The sequence below is a fragment of the Capsicum annuum genome, chromosome 6, assembly GCF_002878395.1.
Source record: "Capsicum annuum cultivar UCD-10X-F1 chromosome 6, UCD10Xv1.1, whole genome shotgun sequence".
NCBI classification, from domain to species: Eukaryota; Viridiplantae; Streptophyta; class Magnoliopsida; order Solanales; family Solanaceae; genus Capsicum; species Capsicum annuum.
In genome coordinates, this window is record NC_061116.1 from 164,370,890 (window position 1) to 164,390,944 (window position 20,055).

A 20,055-nucleotide genomic window follows, 5' to 3' on the forward strand; every position below is an offset into this window, starting at 1 on the left:
CATCTGTAAGGATCCTTCTTAGCCACACTCTCCATAAAAAGAAATTATATTTGAAAGGTAAGGCTTTATTCTAAATATAATCAAAATCCCTTCTTTTCTCTTTTTTCTTCCTGAAAACATACCAAGTAGATTTTATATAAAATTGACTATTTGTATTTCTCATCCATCGTGGTCTATCATTATAATGCCCTTCAATAGTAGGCTTTACTATTTGAAGAATTTAGCTCCACCATCTCTTCTAATAAAATAGATATCAACTTCTTTCTATCCCACTCCCCATTTGTTATAAAAGACTTCACCTCTATTTCTTCATCTTGAAAGGTCTCTCCTTCCACATAATATAAAGCACCCTGTTTGGTCCAATTATCATACCAAGAACTTAAATTCCCAATTGTAACTTGTCACCATATGAAATGATCTACCTCTTTTCTTATAGCAATCATTTTCCTCCAAACATGTGATGCTCCAATAACTTTAGTTAGTAAAGGATGGAACTTTTTACAGTATTTATTCAACATATATGAACTCCATATAGAGGATGTGGACGTTTTAAAACTCCACCACCGTTTTGAAAAAAAGACTTGGACATATCATGCAAAGATCTAAAACCCAATCCTTCCTCATTTTTTGGGTAACATATTAGGTCCCAGGAGACCCAATGTTTAGTTTTTGATCCAGTAGCATTACCCTAAAAAAACTTGGCAAGAATCTTGTGTAATTGCTTTATTGCACTCATAGGAGGGATCATATATATATATATATATATATATATATATATAGGCAAAGACTGTAATACCTGAGCAATAGGAGTGTACCTTCCCCTATAAGACAGCAGTCTATTCTTCCAAGAATTTAACCTCTTCATCACTTTCTTTATCAACTCCTCATAATGTGCCTTATTCTTTCTACCATAGAAAATAGGACAACCCAGTTAAGTGAATGGAAACTTACCTTGGTTTATATTAGTAATTCTCTTTATACTGTTAGCCACATTTATAGGAGTCTTATCATGTAGGTAAAAGAATATTTTATCTAAATTATTCATTTGACCCGAGGTAAATTCATATCTTTTCAAAACTGCCATCATTTTCTTTATTGATTCTACATGTCCCGAGCAAAAGAGAATAGTGTCATCTACATATGATAAATAGTTAATATCAGGGCTCTACTTAGGCATTCCATATTCTCTAAATTTTGGATCCTCAAAAAAACCATTCAAGCTTCTTGCTAAAACTTTAGCTGAAATAATAAACAAGGTGGGTGATAGAGCCTCCCTCTATTTTAATCCTCTTGATGACTGAAAGAAACCATAAGACTGCCCATTCAAAAGCACTGAATACCAATTATTACAAATCAGTCTGACTTCCATGTCAATTATCCTTTCTGAAAATCCAAACCTTCTCTATATATCCACCAAGTACTTCCATAAAACTCTATCATATGATTTTTGCCATATCCAACTTCACCATAACATTGTGTAGTTTATTCCTTCTATTAATATATCTAATAATCTCTTAAGCTAGCAAAACATTTTCTGTTATGCTTCCCCCTTACCAAAACCAACCTAATTACTAGATATAATATTAGGAAGTACCTCCACAATTCTCATATGAATTAATTTGGAAATTATTTTATTAAAAAAGGTACTTAGACTGGTAGGTCTAAGGTCACCAAAAGTACTCACTACTTCTTTCTTTATGATCAACACCATATTAGTATGAGTGATGTACCTGGGTAACTCATTTCCACAAAAGAAAACCTTCACCATATTTGTAATATCCTCCCTCACTGTGTTCCAGCAATAATGGAAAAATTGACCTGAGAATCTATTTGGCCCCCTGCACTTTCCCCATTTAATGATAAAACAACATTTTTGACTTTCTCTATGTCAGGCAATTTTTCAATTATATTGTTTTGCTCCTCTGTAATACTTTTGTTTATACACCCCAGCATCTCATAATTATCAGCTACCTGGTTCTGTTTAAATTACTCCATGAAGACCTGGACGACCTCATCACGAATGTTTTATGGTGACGTGATAATATCCCCCTGTCTTGTTTGGATTTCTGTAACTTACAGCTTTTTCCTCTTACCTTTCATATCAGAATGAAAGAATTTAGTATTTCTGTCCCCATCAATAAACCACTTCATCCCTGCCTTTTGTTTCCAAAACTCTTTCTTTATTTTTCTCAAGCTTTTTAAATCTGCCTCTGCTTTACTCAACTATTCTCTATTCTCTGTAGTTGGTTGTATCTCAAACTATGCTTCTTTAGCTTTTATTACATCCTCCAGGGTTTCTACCTTTTGAAAAATATCCCCCAAAGTCTCCCTACTCCAGACAGCAAGTACTGATTTTAACTTTTTCAATTTCTCATACACTATTTGAAAAGGAGACCCTTGAAAGTTTTCACTCCAAGTTTGTTGTACTATTTCGTGAAAATATTTATGCTTGGTCCATAAGTTCAATAACCTAAAAGATTTTTTAACATGCACTTGTACAGTATTTTCAATGACATGAAGTGGTGCATGATCTGAACCTTGCCTGATCAGATGAGTTACTTCACAATGAGGCATAGCCTGGAAAAGCTCATAATTACCAAAAACCCTATCAAGCCTCTTAAAAATGCACTCCTCTTGAATTGTTCCATTCCACCAAGTGAATATGCTACCTGTGAATCTTAATTCGTTCAATGCACAATTATTCATACATTGAGCAAAATCAAGAGTCTCTTGTTGTGTCATTGGAAGGCCTCCAAGTTTTTCAGAATAATCCAAAATAAACTTAAAATCACCCCTAACAAGCCATGGATTACTAGTATTGGATGTCACTTGTTCCAAATCTTCCCACAACTCTAATCTTTCTAAGTGACTGCATCTAGCATACACTGCAATTACTTTAACAGAAATAGATGATCCTTTCAGCTTGTACTCCATTTTTAAATGTTGTGAAGAATCTATGGCACCAATTTCTTCCCAATCATCCTTCCAAAATAACCAGATATTATCAGAACAATTAACTTTAACATTTGGTAGCCCTAACCTTCTTCTGTAATCTTCCAACACTGCTGAACTTTGAAAAGGTTCCAATAATGCAATGTAAGAATAATGGTGCTTTTTATGAAGATCTATTAATCTCTCAAATGAGCTTTGAGTTTTAACATACCTAATATTCCAGAATATCACCTTATTAATCATTGATCACTATTAGATATTAGACCCGACTTACTCCTTGTATTGATTTGTGACTTGTTACCAGTCTTCTTATGATGCTTTCTATTCTTTCCTTTCAATTGTCCAATATTTCTTGGAGATAAATCTCTATCTCTCCCAATCTGGTCAATGTTAGCATCCATGTCTACATCTTCCTCATGATCTTACTTCTATTGTTTCTCCTTCTGTGTTAGACTCTAAATTCTAGGAACCTCAGCTTCAAACTCTTCTATGATCTACAAATTATTATCTGCCACTCCTACATCATGAGATTTAGAATCCATATTAGCAATCTCTTCAGCTTGGATGCTAAGTGAATCACCTGTTCCCTGTTCAACATTGTCTTTTTCATGATCTCTAACCGAGCTTTGTGATTTTTCTTACATTTGTCCTTTTTAGTATCCCCACTGGTATGTTAAGGAGTTAAATTCCTGGTATCATCCTTCTTGTTCAATGTGGGTTGTTCTACCTAAGAGTTACTCCTTTTGTCATTTTTTTGTCATTCTAATCTTCTGATATCTCTTTGACATCATCAATATCTTTCTCCTCCAAAGCATCAAATTTATTATTTATGGATACATCCACTTCTTTCAAAGTGTTTTCTTTCTGATGCCATCTTCTTTCTTACATCCTTTCATTGTTCCATCCTCTTTTCACTTGTGTTCTCTTTGGCATGTGAAAATCTTCTATTTCTGTGTCCTTGACCTTATTGTTGTCTTAGTATTTGCCACCTTTTTCTTGTTCTTCTCTTCTACCTTCTGTGGTTTCATCTTATCTTGTTTTTCTCCCTGCTCCTTAACGTCCTTTGTATTTAAGTCAGGATGAATGACATAACAATCATTCTCATTATGTACTTGTAGTTTGCATTCTTTACAGTACTTTGGCATATAATCATATTTGATATGTATCCAGTTCTCTACAACTTCTCCTATTTTTTTTCTTATTCCAATATTAATTCTTTTGGGAAATTCTCCTAGTAGATCAACTTTCACCTTTACTTTTGTGCAAATTGGTCTAGTCTTGTTCTGTGTAGCTAAATCAACCTGTAAAGGCTTCCCAACAGTTGCTGCCAGTGAGAAGACTGCTTCTCTTGTGAAAAAAGTTGGTGGTAAAGATGGAAATGATATCCATGCCACTGCAGGAGTAGTTTCTTTATTAGGGTAAAGATTGGATCCTATTCAATGTTCTCATTAGATAAGACCAGTAATTCTTTGTAATATAAAATTGGGGTTTCGATAAGAGGTGCACATAATCCTCAATCTTGGTTGCTCTTATTAACACATGTCGATTACTCAATAAACTAATATTGACTTCTCCCTTCAACTCATATTGCTTTGGGATTAAATATCTTAGATCTTGTATTTCCAGCTAGCCATAAGAGAATTTGCCAATTATTTCATGTTATAGATCTTTCTTAATAATCATTTGATTGACCTCCTCTTCTTCCCAAATTACACGGGGTTATCCATGCAAGTAAGATATTTCTTTCAATGGGAGCTGCATGTTAGTAACAATAGGTGATTGAAAAATGTTTGCAAACATGGGTTTTGTTATTGTTGTATCAACTTGACTAGTATCCATCACCAGAGGCAGGCCACCAGCCACCATAGCCATTGATTCTGGCTGTCAGTACATTTAGGCACAATAGGATTCCTATTTTTTTGGAGTAGGCACAACTAGGGTTTTTTTAATATTAATATTTTTGTTTATATGTTAAAGAAAAAAATTGTTACTTATTTATTTAACTGCTATTTCTTAGCATTTTAACTTTATATTTTAGTTTGTTTATGACCTGCTCTTCTACAAAAAAGTTCATCAATTACGATCCTAAAATTGAAAAATCTTTGCGACTTTATAGGAAAGAATGAAAAGATTCTCAAGATACAACTCATGATACAATGAAACATTGGCCAGGAGATGATATCAATCCATCGCAGATTTCACCAGTTTATGTAGAAGACCAGTTTGATGAAGTGGCGCCAAGGCCAACACAGAGAATCCTAAGGAATTATGCTAGATCAGGCCTATTTAAATATGAATCAAGTGTTAGAAAATCGCCAATAACAACTAATAACTTTGAAATCAGAACAGGCATGATTCAAATAATTCAACTATCTTGTATTTTTACTGGTAATCCAAATAAAGACCCACGTAGTCATTTAACGGATTTTTTAAAACTTGTTGAACTGCTAAATATAATGGAGTATCTCTTGAAGCAATAAAGTTGAAGCTGTTTTCTTTTTTTTTTTTTAAAAGAAGATGCCAAGACTTGGTTGTGAACTTTTCCTCAGGGTCTATTACCACATGTGATCAGATGACTCAGAAATTTTTAAACAAATATTTTTCTTCTACTTAAACAACAAAATTAAGACAATACATATCTAATTTTCTTGTAGACTAATACTGAATTAGTTCATTAAGTTTGGAAAAGATTAAAGTAAATGCTAAGAAAATACCCACATCATGATGTTTCTGAACATATTCAATTGTATATTTTTTTTATCATGGTCAAAAATCTTTATCTAAAAATATGATAGATACAACTACAGGTGGTATAATGAGAGAAACAATCGAAGAAGCATTGTATTTGTTGAATGAAATTTCTGAAAATGCTATTCAATGGCTATCTAATTGTGTAATCACCAAGAAAGTTGTTGATGTAAATCAAGTAGATGCTTTAAATACATTAACCCAAAAAATAACTTCTTTGAAACATAAATTTGAATCTTTTAGGTAAATACACAACAACCAAACCAGTCTGATACTTGTGACATATGTGGAGGAAATTATCTTAATCATGAATGTCAAGTAACCAACCAAAATGATGAGCAGGTTAACACCATCAGATAGTCTTATCCTTTTGGAAGTTTGAAAGGATATGTAACCAATCGTTCCTTGGTCCTTTTACTTTTTACCATCATGTTATTGTGTTCCAAAATCCATTTAATTCTTGAATTGAGGTTAGATTCTTTAGGCTTTGGGGGCTGATTTGAGCTCAAATTTGAGTTACATTTGTGTTCAAATTTTGAGCACGCATTCTTTGTCCTTCAAGAGACTTCACGAGGAATTTAATTTTGAGATCTTATTTGTAAGCCCTACGAGCCTATTTTTGATCCAATTTTAGGTCGAAAGTCTTATTTACAATATAGGTATCATTTTACTCGTATTATCTTATTTATGACATGGGTATCATTTTACTTGTATTAACATCTAGATGATGTGTATGATAGTGAGATGTCATTTTGGAATCATGGAGTAAGGATGAGTAAATTATGGACGGTTCAAGACTATGGTTCGACATTGAGGTAGACTTTGATCTATTTATCTCGATGAGATTATGTATTGTATATTTTGCCTGATAGGTAGGGATTATAGGTTATTTTTATACTTAGATATATCATCGCTTGACCTAATTAGTAGATTTAGAATACAAATATAACCCGAACCTTAACCTAGAATATATATTAAGGCTACAGGATCCTATTACACCTGATTATAGACTTGATTAACCATAGATTTGCATAAAGAATCCTTTAGTGAAAGACTTATCATAGTACTCAATATTTTGGCTGATATTTTTTTTGATTAGACCCTTCTTGTAGCTTTATTCCTTTGTTTATCCTAGTTTCTCAATTTACAACATTAATATCTTATTGAGTTATTTATTATTAGGCCTGAGGCCATAGTTGCAATAACAGTTGGCTCCAGGTTAATCCTCTATCCTTTGATTGAGTTATGATGTAGATTGTAGATATTTAGACGTTCTCAGTGCTATTGTTTGGATATTGGTGATGACAAACATACATTTAGGCATATTTACACTATTTAGTGGCACAGTTCCAACTGAAACCTTGATTTTACTATTATTTTCTAAAAAAAAAATTATTCCCACTTTTCAACCTTAAAACTGATTCTTTAAATGGAAGTTGTGCCACCTTTATTAATGACTTATGAGTTTTAAACTAAATATATTACTTTCAAAACTAAAACTGAGGTTGTTTCTGGTTTATTTTTTATCCATTCTCTTTTACCACTATTTACTCTATTCGGTCGTGTGAGATTTTGATCCTTTCTATATTACTATACTATTTTAGTCCCAAATTTGATCGCAGGTGATGGATTTATAGGTATTCACTCATTTAGTTATGGTTCAAGTCCAAAAATTTCTTATGATACAATATATATAAATTTTTGGTACTGGATAAAGTAGATTGTGATAATGGGTATTGAAAATTTTGGTTTAGAATCAGGCAGTGTATACGAACATCTTGAGCCCTCTATAGTCCATTTATCTAATAAGTCACAGTATCAGAGAAGTATGGTCGTCGTAGGTCCTACCTTTGCGAGCTACTAAGTTGGAGGAGGTGTATACACTCAGTATGTTATGGCATTGGATTGATTAATGATACTTAATTCATATTGCATTCATTCATCATTATGCATTTCCTACTATTAGTATAGTTGTTTGGCATCTGTATCTGTCTATCTTATGGGAGTTGTATAGGTGCAGGTTATGATTATTATTTGTTGAGTTGCATGTACTTGACTTATGGAGCACCAATCAGGTTATTATTTTTCCCAGTTTGCAGTTTAGATCATTATTGTCTAACTATTTTATATGGTGTAAGGAAGCTTGTTATAGACTAAAACCTAAGATTTTTGGTACATTTATGATCCCTTCTCTCACTATTGTAGAAAGATTTATTATTGTTAATAATCTTTTGATTGCCCCCTTTAGAGGCCTAATCATACTAGAGTTAGTTTCCTTTTCGACACCATAATTCTTATGAGATTTAGGTTGTTATGCCAACTTATTTAGGTTAACACTTTTAGGTTTAGCTATTCTGATGATATATGACTGGTGCCTTTTGTAATCATTATTATTAGATATATATTCTTTCTTCGTATCATTATTATATATTTTTCGTATTCCTTTGTACTTCTATTATATATTATATATTCCTTCATTTACTATACTATCGTATATTGATTGGCTACTTAATAAACCATGTTTCATCCTTTATTTGTATTTTCTGATAGTATACCCTTATTTTCCATTAGCATTATTATGTTTTACTGCCTAGGTAGTTGCTTGTAGTTCATATGTCTACTTTACACGTTATTTATACTCATACTATTTCTAGAGCTCAGTTGATGCCTACTGAGTACCACATATTTGGTACTTATAGTATACTTCTACAACCTATAGATCATAGTACGAGTTCTCATCATTGATGTGTACATCGTACAGAGCAATCGTGCATCAGAGATCAGGAGTGAGCTCCTGATGTTTGGAGTATTCCTGCTCTCCCTCTTATTATTGGACTGATCTTTATTTTGAGTTTCAGAGAAATTCTTTATATATTTGTACATTTTTCTTACTTTGTACTCTTGTTTTATTAGAAACTCTTGTACTAACTTCACTGTATTTTGGGGATGTATTTACTTCCTTCTTTTCTTCTTTCTCTTTTACCTAATTTGCTTTTGTTTTTTATAGTTAGTTTATTACTAGATTTTTCGAACTATTGGTTGGCTTACCTACTGACGAATTATGGTAGGTTCCATCATGACTAGAGAAATTAAATTGTCATAAATTGATATAGAGCCAAGGTTTATTGGTGTTGTTAGTATAAGAGCAAAGTGTCTTGCAAAGTCACACAGATCGATACAGAGACGTCTGTATCCTATCTTTGGGAGGATACAGACTTAGAAAATTCTATTCTTGACTCCTTGTCGTGTGTTGATGTTGCCTAAATTATACCTCTCAAAAAGTATAAATCAGTCGCTGATCAAACATAAAATCCAACTAGATTGGGGTCCATCCTATAGTAAATAAAATGAAATCGATCACGTATTTATCTAGGTAATTGGCGGGTAAGTAAAAGAAGGGGGTTTTGTGAAACAAAGATCAATAGTAACGAATTTTTATTTGTAATCAGTATGAGAAAGACACTAGGATCGTGTTCCCCAATAAAATTATAACTGCATAGGTTCTTCGTACTTTAGTGATCTCTTATGGTATTCGACTTGCAGAATCGATAGTCTATGTATTATCCAAATCAACTATATCACGCCCCTTGTATATGAATATCCAAAGCACAAAGGTTATTGTGTCATGATTATTGCATCATTGACCCCTATATATGCTCCCAATATAGTCTTTCCCGTTTACCAGCTCAGGAAATTAAACTAAGATAACTCCAAGTCTTGTTGTTGATTTGTTATTCTAATTCGGATACCTTTGATATAGTCCAGGGTAGAGATAGGACCATTTCCAATACTTGCACTCATTGAAAAGCAATCAAATTAGAAGAAACAACAATACATGCCCAACTACCTTTCGAGAATCACCTTGTACTTTGAACACTACTTCGTTAATCTGTCATGATTCTCACAATCCTAGTTGTGGTGTTTAGCTACTCATAATTGCAAGAATGCGAGAATAATTCTGATAAGTGTCGCGCCCTATTTTGAACCAACTGAAACAGTTTGCAACGTATGGAGGTCGCGACTCTTTTTGGTTTTTGAAAAAAATTATTTAGTTTGTTTTGAGTCGCCACCTAACTTTTGAGAAAATTTGAAAAACTATTTTTTGTGGTAGAAAACTCTGTTTTTAATCTCCGAAAACCAATGGAATTCTAAGTAAGGATTTTGGTTACTCGAGGGGAAGCTATTAGGCACCCCTCAGAGCCTATATGAAGATAGTCCTTACACTTAGTTTTAGAAGAAACATTTGAGAAATATTTACTTTTCATTAGTTGAGAAGATGGGGGCAGATACACATATGTTTATCAAATTTCAAGGAAACGCACAAGGTACACAAACATATACCTATGAGATACAAAAATTAACATAATTTATTATCAAAATACACATGCATATTGTAAAAAGTATGAAAGCGAAGTGTAAAAGTTAGCATTAGTATTTTTGTTACACTAAAAATTGAAAGAGTTATAATTTTATAAGAATATAAAGTTTCATGATATATAAAGTTAAGTGGGTAAAGAAAATATTTATGAGGTAAAAGAAAATATCATTTTAGAAGTATGTTAAAGTTAAGTACGTAAAGAAAACATTTATGAGGTTAAAGAAAATATCGTTTTAGAAGTATGTAAAAATTTATTTGTTTGTAAATCATTATGTACATATGAAAATTATTTATTTCGAGAGTAAATTTATACAAATGCGTTTCTCCAAGTAAAAATATCGAAATGCATTAACGTATTAATTTTTGAATAAAAATAGACTTATGTATTCTTAAAATATAAGAAACCATTCTATTATTCATTTATTTGTAAGTATTTTAAAAGTAGTAGTTAAAAGTAGATAAAAATAAAGATAATAAAAAATTCACATATAACTATATAGTTGGAACAAAGTATAGATGATGATGATGATGATGATGACGCTGATGATGATGATGATGATGATGATGATGATAATGATAATAACAATAATAATAATTTTACTTTACGTAAAATAAATAAATAAAAGTAGAAATAACAATATTTCGTATATGATAGTGTATATTTATATGTGCCTTGTGTTTTTGATTTTGTTTGGATTCTTAAAAGTCTAGATATTTGAAACTAGTGTAAAAAGAAGTGAGGTAAAATGTTGATATAATTTAATTTATTCAAATGAGTTGGAGTTGATAAATAGTTCCCTTTAAAAAAAAATTCAAGTTTTAACTATTTGTACGATCATGTTAAAATTCTCTTTTGTTTTGAGGAAATGTTGAGGTTGCAACATTGTTCATTTTTATAGAAATATTTTTTGAGATGAATAATTAGTTATGAGAAATTAGCTGAATATTAAATTGCTAAAGTCCTTTTTATTTAAGAAAATCCATTTAACTAGTCAAGTGGTAATTGTGAAGAGGTGAGAACGTTAATTTATTCAAAGGAAAACCGCAAATTCTAAAGCAATGTAAGCAATAAAATTTCAATAACCAATAATGACTAATTATTATTTTAAGTCTTAAATTATTTTAAGTCTTAACAAGAATAACAACGTAGCAGGAATATCAAATGAAGAGAAGAGACTAAGAGATACTAGACTCCTAATGGAGCTTGAACTTCTAATTTTACGCGGTTTCGAGGCTCTGCGATCCTAATAGCAGTTGATCAATAATTGACTTAAGATGAATTTTCATTAAAACTCCAAGTCCCGAATTTACATGTAACAAAGAAAATGATAAGGATGAGGAACTTATTAGATAAAAGATGTATACAAGAATATAAACCAAGGGAGAGCATGTTTTCAACAAAAACACCACATATTAAAAGACATATTTTCAACTTAGATTTAATGTTCTAAAGAAGATCGTACATTTTGCTGAAGCATAATGGGAATATAACCAAACATCAAATTGCTAAATAGGGATTCGGTCAAAGGATTCTCAAACAAAGCAATTTGACAAAATTAAAATAATGCATACATGGATAGCAAATAAATAGAACCAGATGTTGTTTTAAGAAAAAGCTAAAATTATGAGGAAAATTAAGAAATCAGTAGGTAACAATGTTCACTAATTTGGACACAGGAAACATAGGTCACCTATACAAGTAGCTCCTTTTTTAATCTTATCTATTAAAGAAAAAATTAGTAGACAACCAGAGATAAAAAGAGAACAAGGGGTAGTTTCTAATTGCTGCTCCAAACTAATTATCCCTTCATACAGTGCCACACGAAGTTATATGGCCGAAGTTTCCACGAAAAAAGAAACAACCACAACATCAAGATGGGATAGAAAATTACTTTCAGTTATTTCTTGAGATCATATTAGACTTACTTCAAAACTAAGAACAAAAATCAAGAACACACCCAACAGTCTAAAACAAAATGGAACACGACCAACAGTACTGAAACAAAATAGACATGTATATGCACATATTCACGTACTTGCATACTCACCTGTGACATAAATTTTCAAGTCGTAATTATATTTATCCTCAGAACCCCCCCAAAAAAACACAACAACACAGGCTTGACCAAAGTGAAAGGGGGATTTGAGCTAAAAGTGATAAAAGAGTTTGAAAATGAGGTGTAGGTGACACAAGTCTTAATAATTGAGTGGAGGTGACAATTACTTTATTATGGATTAAGAAAGTTGGGTAAGTTTGAGAATAGCCCACAAATTTTTAAATTTACACTTTGATCCAAATGCTTACCTAATGTAATGGGAAACAGAGGCGAAAAGACGCATTTCTCTTCTCATCCATTGTTGTTTTCTCTCTCTTAGAAATTTTTGTTGTTCATTGGTGTTGCTACTTTATTCATCATCTTCTGCTTCATTATCATCATCTTCTAGTTCATTATCATCTTCATCTTCTTCTTGTTGACCATTTTTGTTGTTGTTGTTACCGCTACTGCTGCTATTTGACCAATTTTTAAGGTCAAATTTTGTTTCGTACATCACTTTCCACTTTGGCATTATTTCATAGGAGACTTTGGTAAGTCAAATTATGATTTTTAGTTGAATTTTTCATCTGGGTAACTGTTATTGTGCTGTTTTTGCAAGAATAGATAGCATGCTCAACATAAGAGCCATCTATTTAAGCAGATCAATCATCTGTTGAGACAGATGAGACATCTGTTTCAACTGAAGACTCATATGTTGGATTCATATTTATGGTTCTATAGTGCTATAACATGAATAGAACAGATGGGTCATTTGTTCTAATATATAACCCATTTGTTGTAATAGATTAGTTGTCGGTGCAACATGATAAATATCTATTGTAATAGATTAGTAACCTGTTACAACAAAACTTGAACTCGATTCTAACAGACATGTCGTCTGTTGAAACAGGATAAATATCTATTGCAACAAATTAGTAACCTTTCGCAATAGAACCTGAACTCGATTCTAACATATGCATTGTCTGTTGTAATAGGTAGGTCATCTATAGCAATAGGTTAATTATCTGTTTTAACATGTCACTCATCTATTGGAATCTACTTCAAAGGTGCCTTAGTACTGTAACATCTATCCTAACAGGCACTTCATCTGTTACAACAGATATATAGTCTATTGCTAAATATGATTCACTTGTTACAATAGATGACTCATTTGTTGAAATCAGCTTCTAAAGCGTAACATGAAACCCAACAGAAAAGTAATTTATTGTGACTGATCACTTACCGGTTGCAACTTATTTTTCACCTGTTGCAACAGATCACACATTTGTTGGGATTCATGTACGAAACTATCATATAACTATTAACTTTTTTTAACAAATAACTTTATTTAGGTACCACTAATGGAGGGATCAATAACAATAGGGGTGGATTGTCATGGTCAATGGATCGAGAAGAGCAATCGATATGTATGGCATTAGAAGGAGGGTGAATGATAGATACAATAGTTATGAAAGTACAAAGTGATGTTTTGTATGATGATTTTGTAAACTTAATCATCAGCTATTGTGGACTGAACTATTAATCGGAAGAACTCATCATCAGCTACATGTACAACTCCTTTGAAAATTAGAGGGTACTATCTTTCAAGATAACCGATTAGGTTCGGTTGCATGCTTATCTTAGTGATTCATCCAGGCCAGTGTTAAGGGTGTACGTGGTTGAAAAGACGAGAGAGAATAAGAAATAAAATATAGAAGAAGAACAACAAGAAGATATTTGATGATAGGTTGGATGATCTTGACATGAATATTCCAGATGATGATCAACACCTACGCCCGTTGATGCAATCGATATAGTGGGCAGTTCTTCTCGGTCGACATAATCTAGCAATCTTCAAGACGGTGGAATTGACTTTTTCAATGGAATGTCATTCAAGGACAAGAAACAACTATCTACCACTTTGTTTATATCTAGCTTTAAAAATAACTATCTACCACTTTGTTTATTTCTTGCTTTAAAAAAGATTTCAGAATAAAGAAGGTGATTAATTCAACTATGTCTTTTGCTACAAATGTGCTAATTCAAATTGCAAGTGGTGGTTGAGAGCGGTGAAGTACATAAGTTCGAACAGATTCATCATTTATAAACATAAAAAGTATCACACATGTTATTCGAAGCATATCTTGGGCCAAAATCCTCACACCACGTCAAAGGTCCTCGGTGAAATTTCAAGAATAGTTTTCCCGATGGCAAAGACCCTTCTACAAAGGTTATGGCCAATCAACTCCTTACAAAATTGGGTGTCCTGGTCAGTTATTGGAAGATATATACAACCATGGGGATTTCCAAGGACTTGTTAGGGGGACACACGAGCATGGGCATGCAGTCCTGGATGCCTACTATTACATGCTTGAGTCCACAAATCTTATAAATAAGACAGCGTTGCATGTTGATAAAAATGGAAGGTTTAAGTACTTTTTTGTATCCTATGGTGCTTGGATTCAAGGTTTTTGACATTTGAGAAAAGGCATAGCCGTCGATGGTACTTCTTGAGGAGCAAGTATAATGTAGTTCTGCTAGCGGCGGTGGCACAGTATTCGAAGAATCACATCTTTCCTATCGCTCTTTGTATAGCGAACAAGGAATGTGATTTCTCTTATGGATTTTTTTGAACAACTGCGAAGCTGCGTCGAAGATACCGAAGAGTTGTGTTTTATTTTTGATAGGCATCCTAGTATTCCAAAGATGGGTTCATTTTTTCACTTTAGCTTACTTTGGTTATTGCATCAGGCATCTTTGTAGAGAATATTCAGACCAATTTTCACAATAAAAGGGTTGTGACCCTTTTTTATAGAGCAACTAAAGCACATAGTAGAGAGGATTTTTTAGACCATTTCAATCAGATAGTGGATATGCATCCCCATGTAGCATAATATCTCATACGTGTCGGTTTTGAGTGATGGAGCTGGGAATTCTATCCGGCAAATAGGTACATTCTTATGAATTTAATATCTCATTTGAGTTGCAAGTTTAGTATGATGTCGTACTAAGTGATTCTTTTGTGTAGGTACAATATTATGACGTCAAACATAGCTGAATCAGTGAATTCATTGTTTGGGGATGAAAGAGAATTTCCCATCAAGGCTCTATTTGAAAAAATAAACAAGAAGTATGGCCAATTTTGTAATGAAAGACGTGTGCAGTTCGAGGACGCAGGAACCCCATTTGTTTTAGAAGTGGGAAAAATAATATCAACGAACATCAGTCTAGGAAATAGGTTATTATCTCATCAACTATTAGATTACAAATTTAGTATCACCAGTGATGGTGATGTTGCCATGGTTGATCTTCAACCAAGATCTTGTACGTGCAGAGTTTTATGACTTGGACAAAATACCCTGTCCACATGCTATGGCAGTGCTTCAATCTCAATATGTACAAAATATGGACCTAAAATTTATGATCACTCCTCTCCATATTATTCAATAGAAAAATATACAATGACATATAGTAGGCATATTACTTCGGTGCCTCCTGAAGAATCTTGGGTTATTCCTGTAGAGCTTTTGGGGAGATTAATACCTCCTCCATATATTGACCTAAGCACTATCAAAATAGAAATAACGCCATATAAAAGGAGGCATGGAGTCAGATAATCATTTCCATCAAGAACAAACAAGTGGCCGTATGTAAGCACGCTGGCCACAAAAGAAATACATGCGCGAATCGTAATCCACCATGATCGTTATAATTGTAAAAACTTGTGTTGTTGTTTGTTGTGGACTTTTATATATTTAAATCATTGTTGTGAACGTAATGTTATCATTTATCATATATAAAATATCTTTTTTAATAACTTGTGCATCATTAAATGAAAAATAAAATACATTAGGTATAGATCAGATATAGAAAAATTAAAATACATACACTAAAAGAAAAAACACATTCTAATTATTATTATTATTATCATCAACATCATTATTATTACCAGCCAGCCAATCAACCGGCAGTAGGACCCTCATCAGCCTCTGTGTCTCTCTGAACACCCTTGCTCTCATGCGACCAACTCCCTCTGTAAGTCGTTAACCTGCCTCTGAAGTTCCCACATGATGTCGCGCAGAATAGGAATGTCCCAAATAGGATTAACCATATCTATAACACGCATGAATTGACAAAAAAACATAACACAAAAGTAAAGAAAAGAGTCCGAATATAATGCAACATATATTACCAACTGGTAGATTTACAAAGAAAAAAAACATACCTCGATGAGAAAGGAATATGCTCTTTGAATAGAAGTGGTTGAAGATGTAATACGAAAAGAGAAAATGCAAGAAATAAATAAAAGTGGAGTAGAATAAAGATTAAGGAGGGACCTATTTTTAGAGGATTAAATCTGAATATGTTAGGCAAAAAGGTTCGACTGTTTAACTCCATTTTATTAATTACATTCAAACTGCTGGCTTTTTTTTTTTATAAAAAGTTGTGTCTTTTTGTTTTACATTTAAACTTCTCACCTTTTCAAAATGGTTTGAGACTTAATAACAACCGTTATTATTGAGTTGCTACAATAGATTATCCATCTATCATAACAGATAACCCACTGTCACAACAAATTTACCATCTATTACAATAAATGGTCTGTATGTGTAATAGATGAGACATTTGTTGCAACATATAAATTATCTATTACGACAGCTGAAACATCTATTGGAGGAAATATTTTTATTTCTTCTAATAGTTGATTCATCAATTGCAACAGATAGAGAATTTGATTCATCAGCTATTTTGAATGATTTACCATCTGTTGCAACAAATAGTTTGTATGTGCAATAGATGAGACATCTGTTGTAACATATGAATTATCTGTTGTGATAGATGGACCATCTATTGGAGGAGATGTTTTGATTTTTTCAAACAACTAATTTATCAATTGTAATAGATGGAGAATTTGATTCATCAACTATTTTGAATATGGTAGACAAAAAGCCATGACTGTTCACCTCTTTTTTAATAGCCATCAGATGAATAAACATTGTCTGACATTGATGGGGTGAGAAGAATAAGGTGCGTGCAGATAAATAGATCCACTTTCATGCGTGGGAGTTATGTATTATTGATCAGGCTATTATGACAGACACTTATAAAGTACAATGATCTTGTGAATGTAGTTTTTAATCAATTAGGCATTGATCCTTCAAACAAGATCCTACATTTTACCATTTAGTTTGGTAGGTACGAACTGATAAGGTCGAAGGGTTCCAAGACAATGGTGTCAATACCCTATTCCAATTTAATAATGGTTTTGCTCATGTTTATGTGTCATATTTGGAGAAGAGTTTAAATTTTTGGCAGCAGTGTAAATATCCAATAGTGATTGGACCGATTTTAATGGTGCAATGGACTTTCGAAAGGCCTCCGAAGCCTCGCATTGCAGCAAACAAAAGTGGAAAACCAATAGAAATTCCCATGGTTGAAATTTTTATGGATGGGTTGCTCGATGAGACTATTATACAACAGAAGGTGCTTGGGAGAATACATGTGCGGGAAGAGAGAGATGGAGAAGACCATATATCATTTCAAACCTTATTTAAAATGAAACACAAAGAAGCAAGTAAGGAACTTCTAGTGAATCTGGCCAATGAAATTGACTCAAGAGATGAAAAAATTGAATGAGCTTCAAATATAGAAGTATATACAACTCCATCAGTCGTTCTTGATAAAGAAAAATGCTCAAGAGGACTGGAGGTAGACACTTTGCTAGGGACTGCGACTAGCGAGCGTGGCCTCAATAAAGACCTACAAAGTATAGGACTAGAACTCTAAGGAAGCAGTTTGGTGAGAACAGAGGATTGGTAACATTTTTAGTCAAGAATAAAACCTGAACCAATAACTCCAGAAGTAAAAATAAAGGAAGCCAAGACGTCAATTTCTGAAATCTAACTTGCATCTCATGCCTTCTATTTTTGGTTCTGATTAGGTCAATGGAAGTGGAAACAAAAAGGTCTGAAGTTAGGAAAAAATCCCATGCCTTATTGTTTCAACTGCCTTTGTCCTGACCAGTGCCATAAATAAGAGGCATGGGATGCAAGTTTAACTTCAGAAATTGCCACCTTGGCTTGCTCCCTTATTTTTACTTTAGGAGTTGTTGGTTCAGGTTTCAACCCTGACCAATAATCTTACCACCATCGGTGCTCTTAAAGCAGAAACCTTAGAGTTCTGGTCTTGCATTTTGTGGGTCTTCATTCAGGCCACGCTAGCTAGTTCCAGTCCCCGAAAAAAGTGCATATATCCAGTCCACTTCAACATTTTTTTTCAAAATGGATTGATGGATTTTCATTTTTTGATACACTTTCACATTTCCAGCTCATTCAATTTTTTCATTTTTCATGTCAATTTCATCTGCCAATTTCTCTACACTTTCCTTCCTACTCTGTGTTTCTTCTTAAAAATAAGGTCTGAATTAATATATGGTCTTCTCCACCTCTTCCTTCCCACACAGGTATTCTTCTAATCACCTTCTGCTGTATAATAGTCTTCTCGATTAACCTATCCTTATAAATTTAGACCAGAGCAATAACTATATTTATTTCCATTCTTGTTTGCAGGAGTGCGAGGCTTCGGAGGCCTTTCAAAAGTCTATTGAACCCTTAAAATTAGTCCAATCACTATTTGAATGTTTACACTACCTCTAAAAACTTGAACCCTTCTCTAAACTTGACACATAAATATTAGAAAATTCTTCATTAAACCGTAACAGGGTATCGACACTACCTACTGGTCCCTCAGCCTTACCAGTTCGAACCTAACAATCTTAACTGTAAACTGCCACATCTTGTTTGAAATATTAATGCCTAATAGGTAAAGAACCAACATTCACAAAATTAGTGTACTGCTTGTGTGTTTTCACGATAGGTTGATCAGTAATACATACCTCCTACATATGAAGTGGTTCTATCTGTAAATAGCTTATTCCTATGAACCCATCTTCACTCTAGTCTTAATGCTGGTTGGGCAAAATTTTATCCAGTTTTACTTTCTTAAATCTGCAAACATGATAAAAATATTTGATGAGAAGAACAGAAAGAGCATTACAAAATGGTAACACAAAATTGAATGAATTAATAGATGACCTATCTGATGCAATAAATTCCCCATTTATTCAATAGATGAGTCATCCATTACAACAAACGATGCATCTGTGGCAACAGATGCAGGATATGTTGCAACAGATTGGTCATCTATTGGAATAAATCAACCCAGCCTTGTTACTGGTTTGATTTCTTCCAACAATTGCTCCGTCTATTCAAATAGCTGATTTATCATTTGCAACAGTTGAGAAAACTGTTGCAATACCACCAACAATGTCAACAACAAAGAAACAACACCATATGTTCCAACACCATCAGCAACACAAACACTATATATTCCAACAATACCAACACGCTTTTATCAATAAATAGAAAATTAGTAATGGATAAATTAATAATAACAACAGATATAAATATTTAATTAAAATAACATACAAATAAGATGACGAGAAGGAAAGAGTAATAGTGAATCATACCTGCAATGTCAAAAAAGCAAAGGGATCAGAACATCCTTTTCAGTTGAGCAAATATATTGGGGGATCAGTTGAGATCTAAAAGGGTCCTCATGTGAAAGAGAAGAGAAAAAAGAGGAAAAAAGAGGTGGTTTTGATTACCCTAAAGAGAAGAGAGAGAATTTTGAATCTGAATAAAGAAGAGAGATAAGTTGTACTAATTTATGGCTGAAGGAGAGAGAATTCTAGAGATAGGTTTTATATATTCATTAATAACTTTTGAGGGGCACGAGGAGATGGCGATATTCAAAAGACAAGATAAGACTACTCAAGGAGGATATTTTGAGTTATCCAAGTAATATCTTTTACCGCCTTAGTATTTTATCTTTTTTTATCTCGGACAGAAAATTAGGAAATTTCTTTAAATTATAAAAAAA

The 20,055-nt window shown here is 33.0% G+C and overlaps 1 protein-coding gene across 1 annotated transcript; it reads right to left on the bottom strand.

Moving 5' to 3' along the window:
* Positions 1 to 3,896: 3,896 nt before the first annotated feature.
* LOC124899544 lies at positions 3,897 to 4,824 on the bottom strand. Its single transcript, XM_047414451.1, has 2 exons — positions 4,782 to 4,824; positions 3,897 to 4,384 (listed from the first exon to the last, which is right to left on the bottom strand). Exons 1-2 carry the CDS (start codon positions 4,822 to 4,824, stop codon positions 3,897 to 3,899), a joined length of 531 nt encoding a protein of 176 aa, XP_047270407.1.
* Between the last annotated feature and the right edge of the window lie 15,231 nt (positions 4,825 to 20,055).

What these genes read in the sequence shown, in the direction of transcription:
- LOC124899544 (XM_047414451.1), bottom strand. Translation starts at nt 4,824, where the DNA reads ATGGCTATGGTGGCTGGTGGCCTGCCTCTGGTGATGGATACTA. An exon ending in GCCTCTGGTGATGGATACTA is followed by an intron (nt 4,385 to 4,781) that starts GTCAAGTTGATA and finishes AACATTGAATAG; the next exon opens with GATCCAATCTTTACCCTAAT.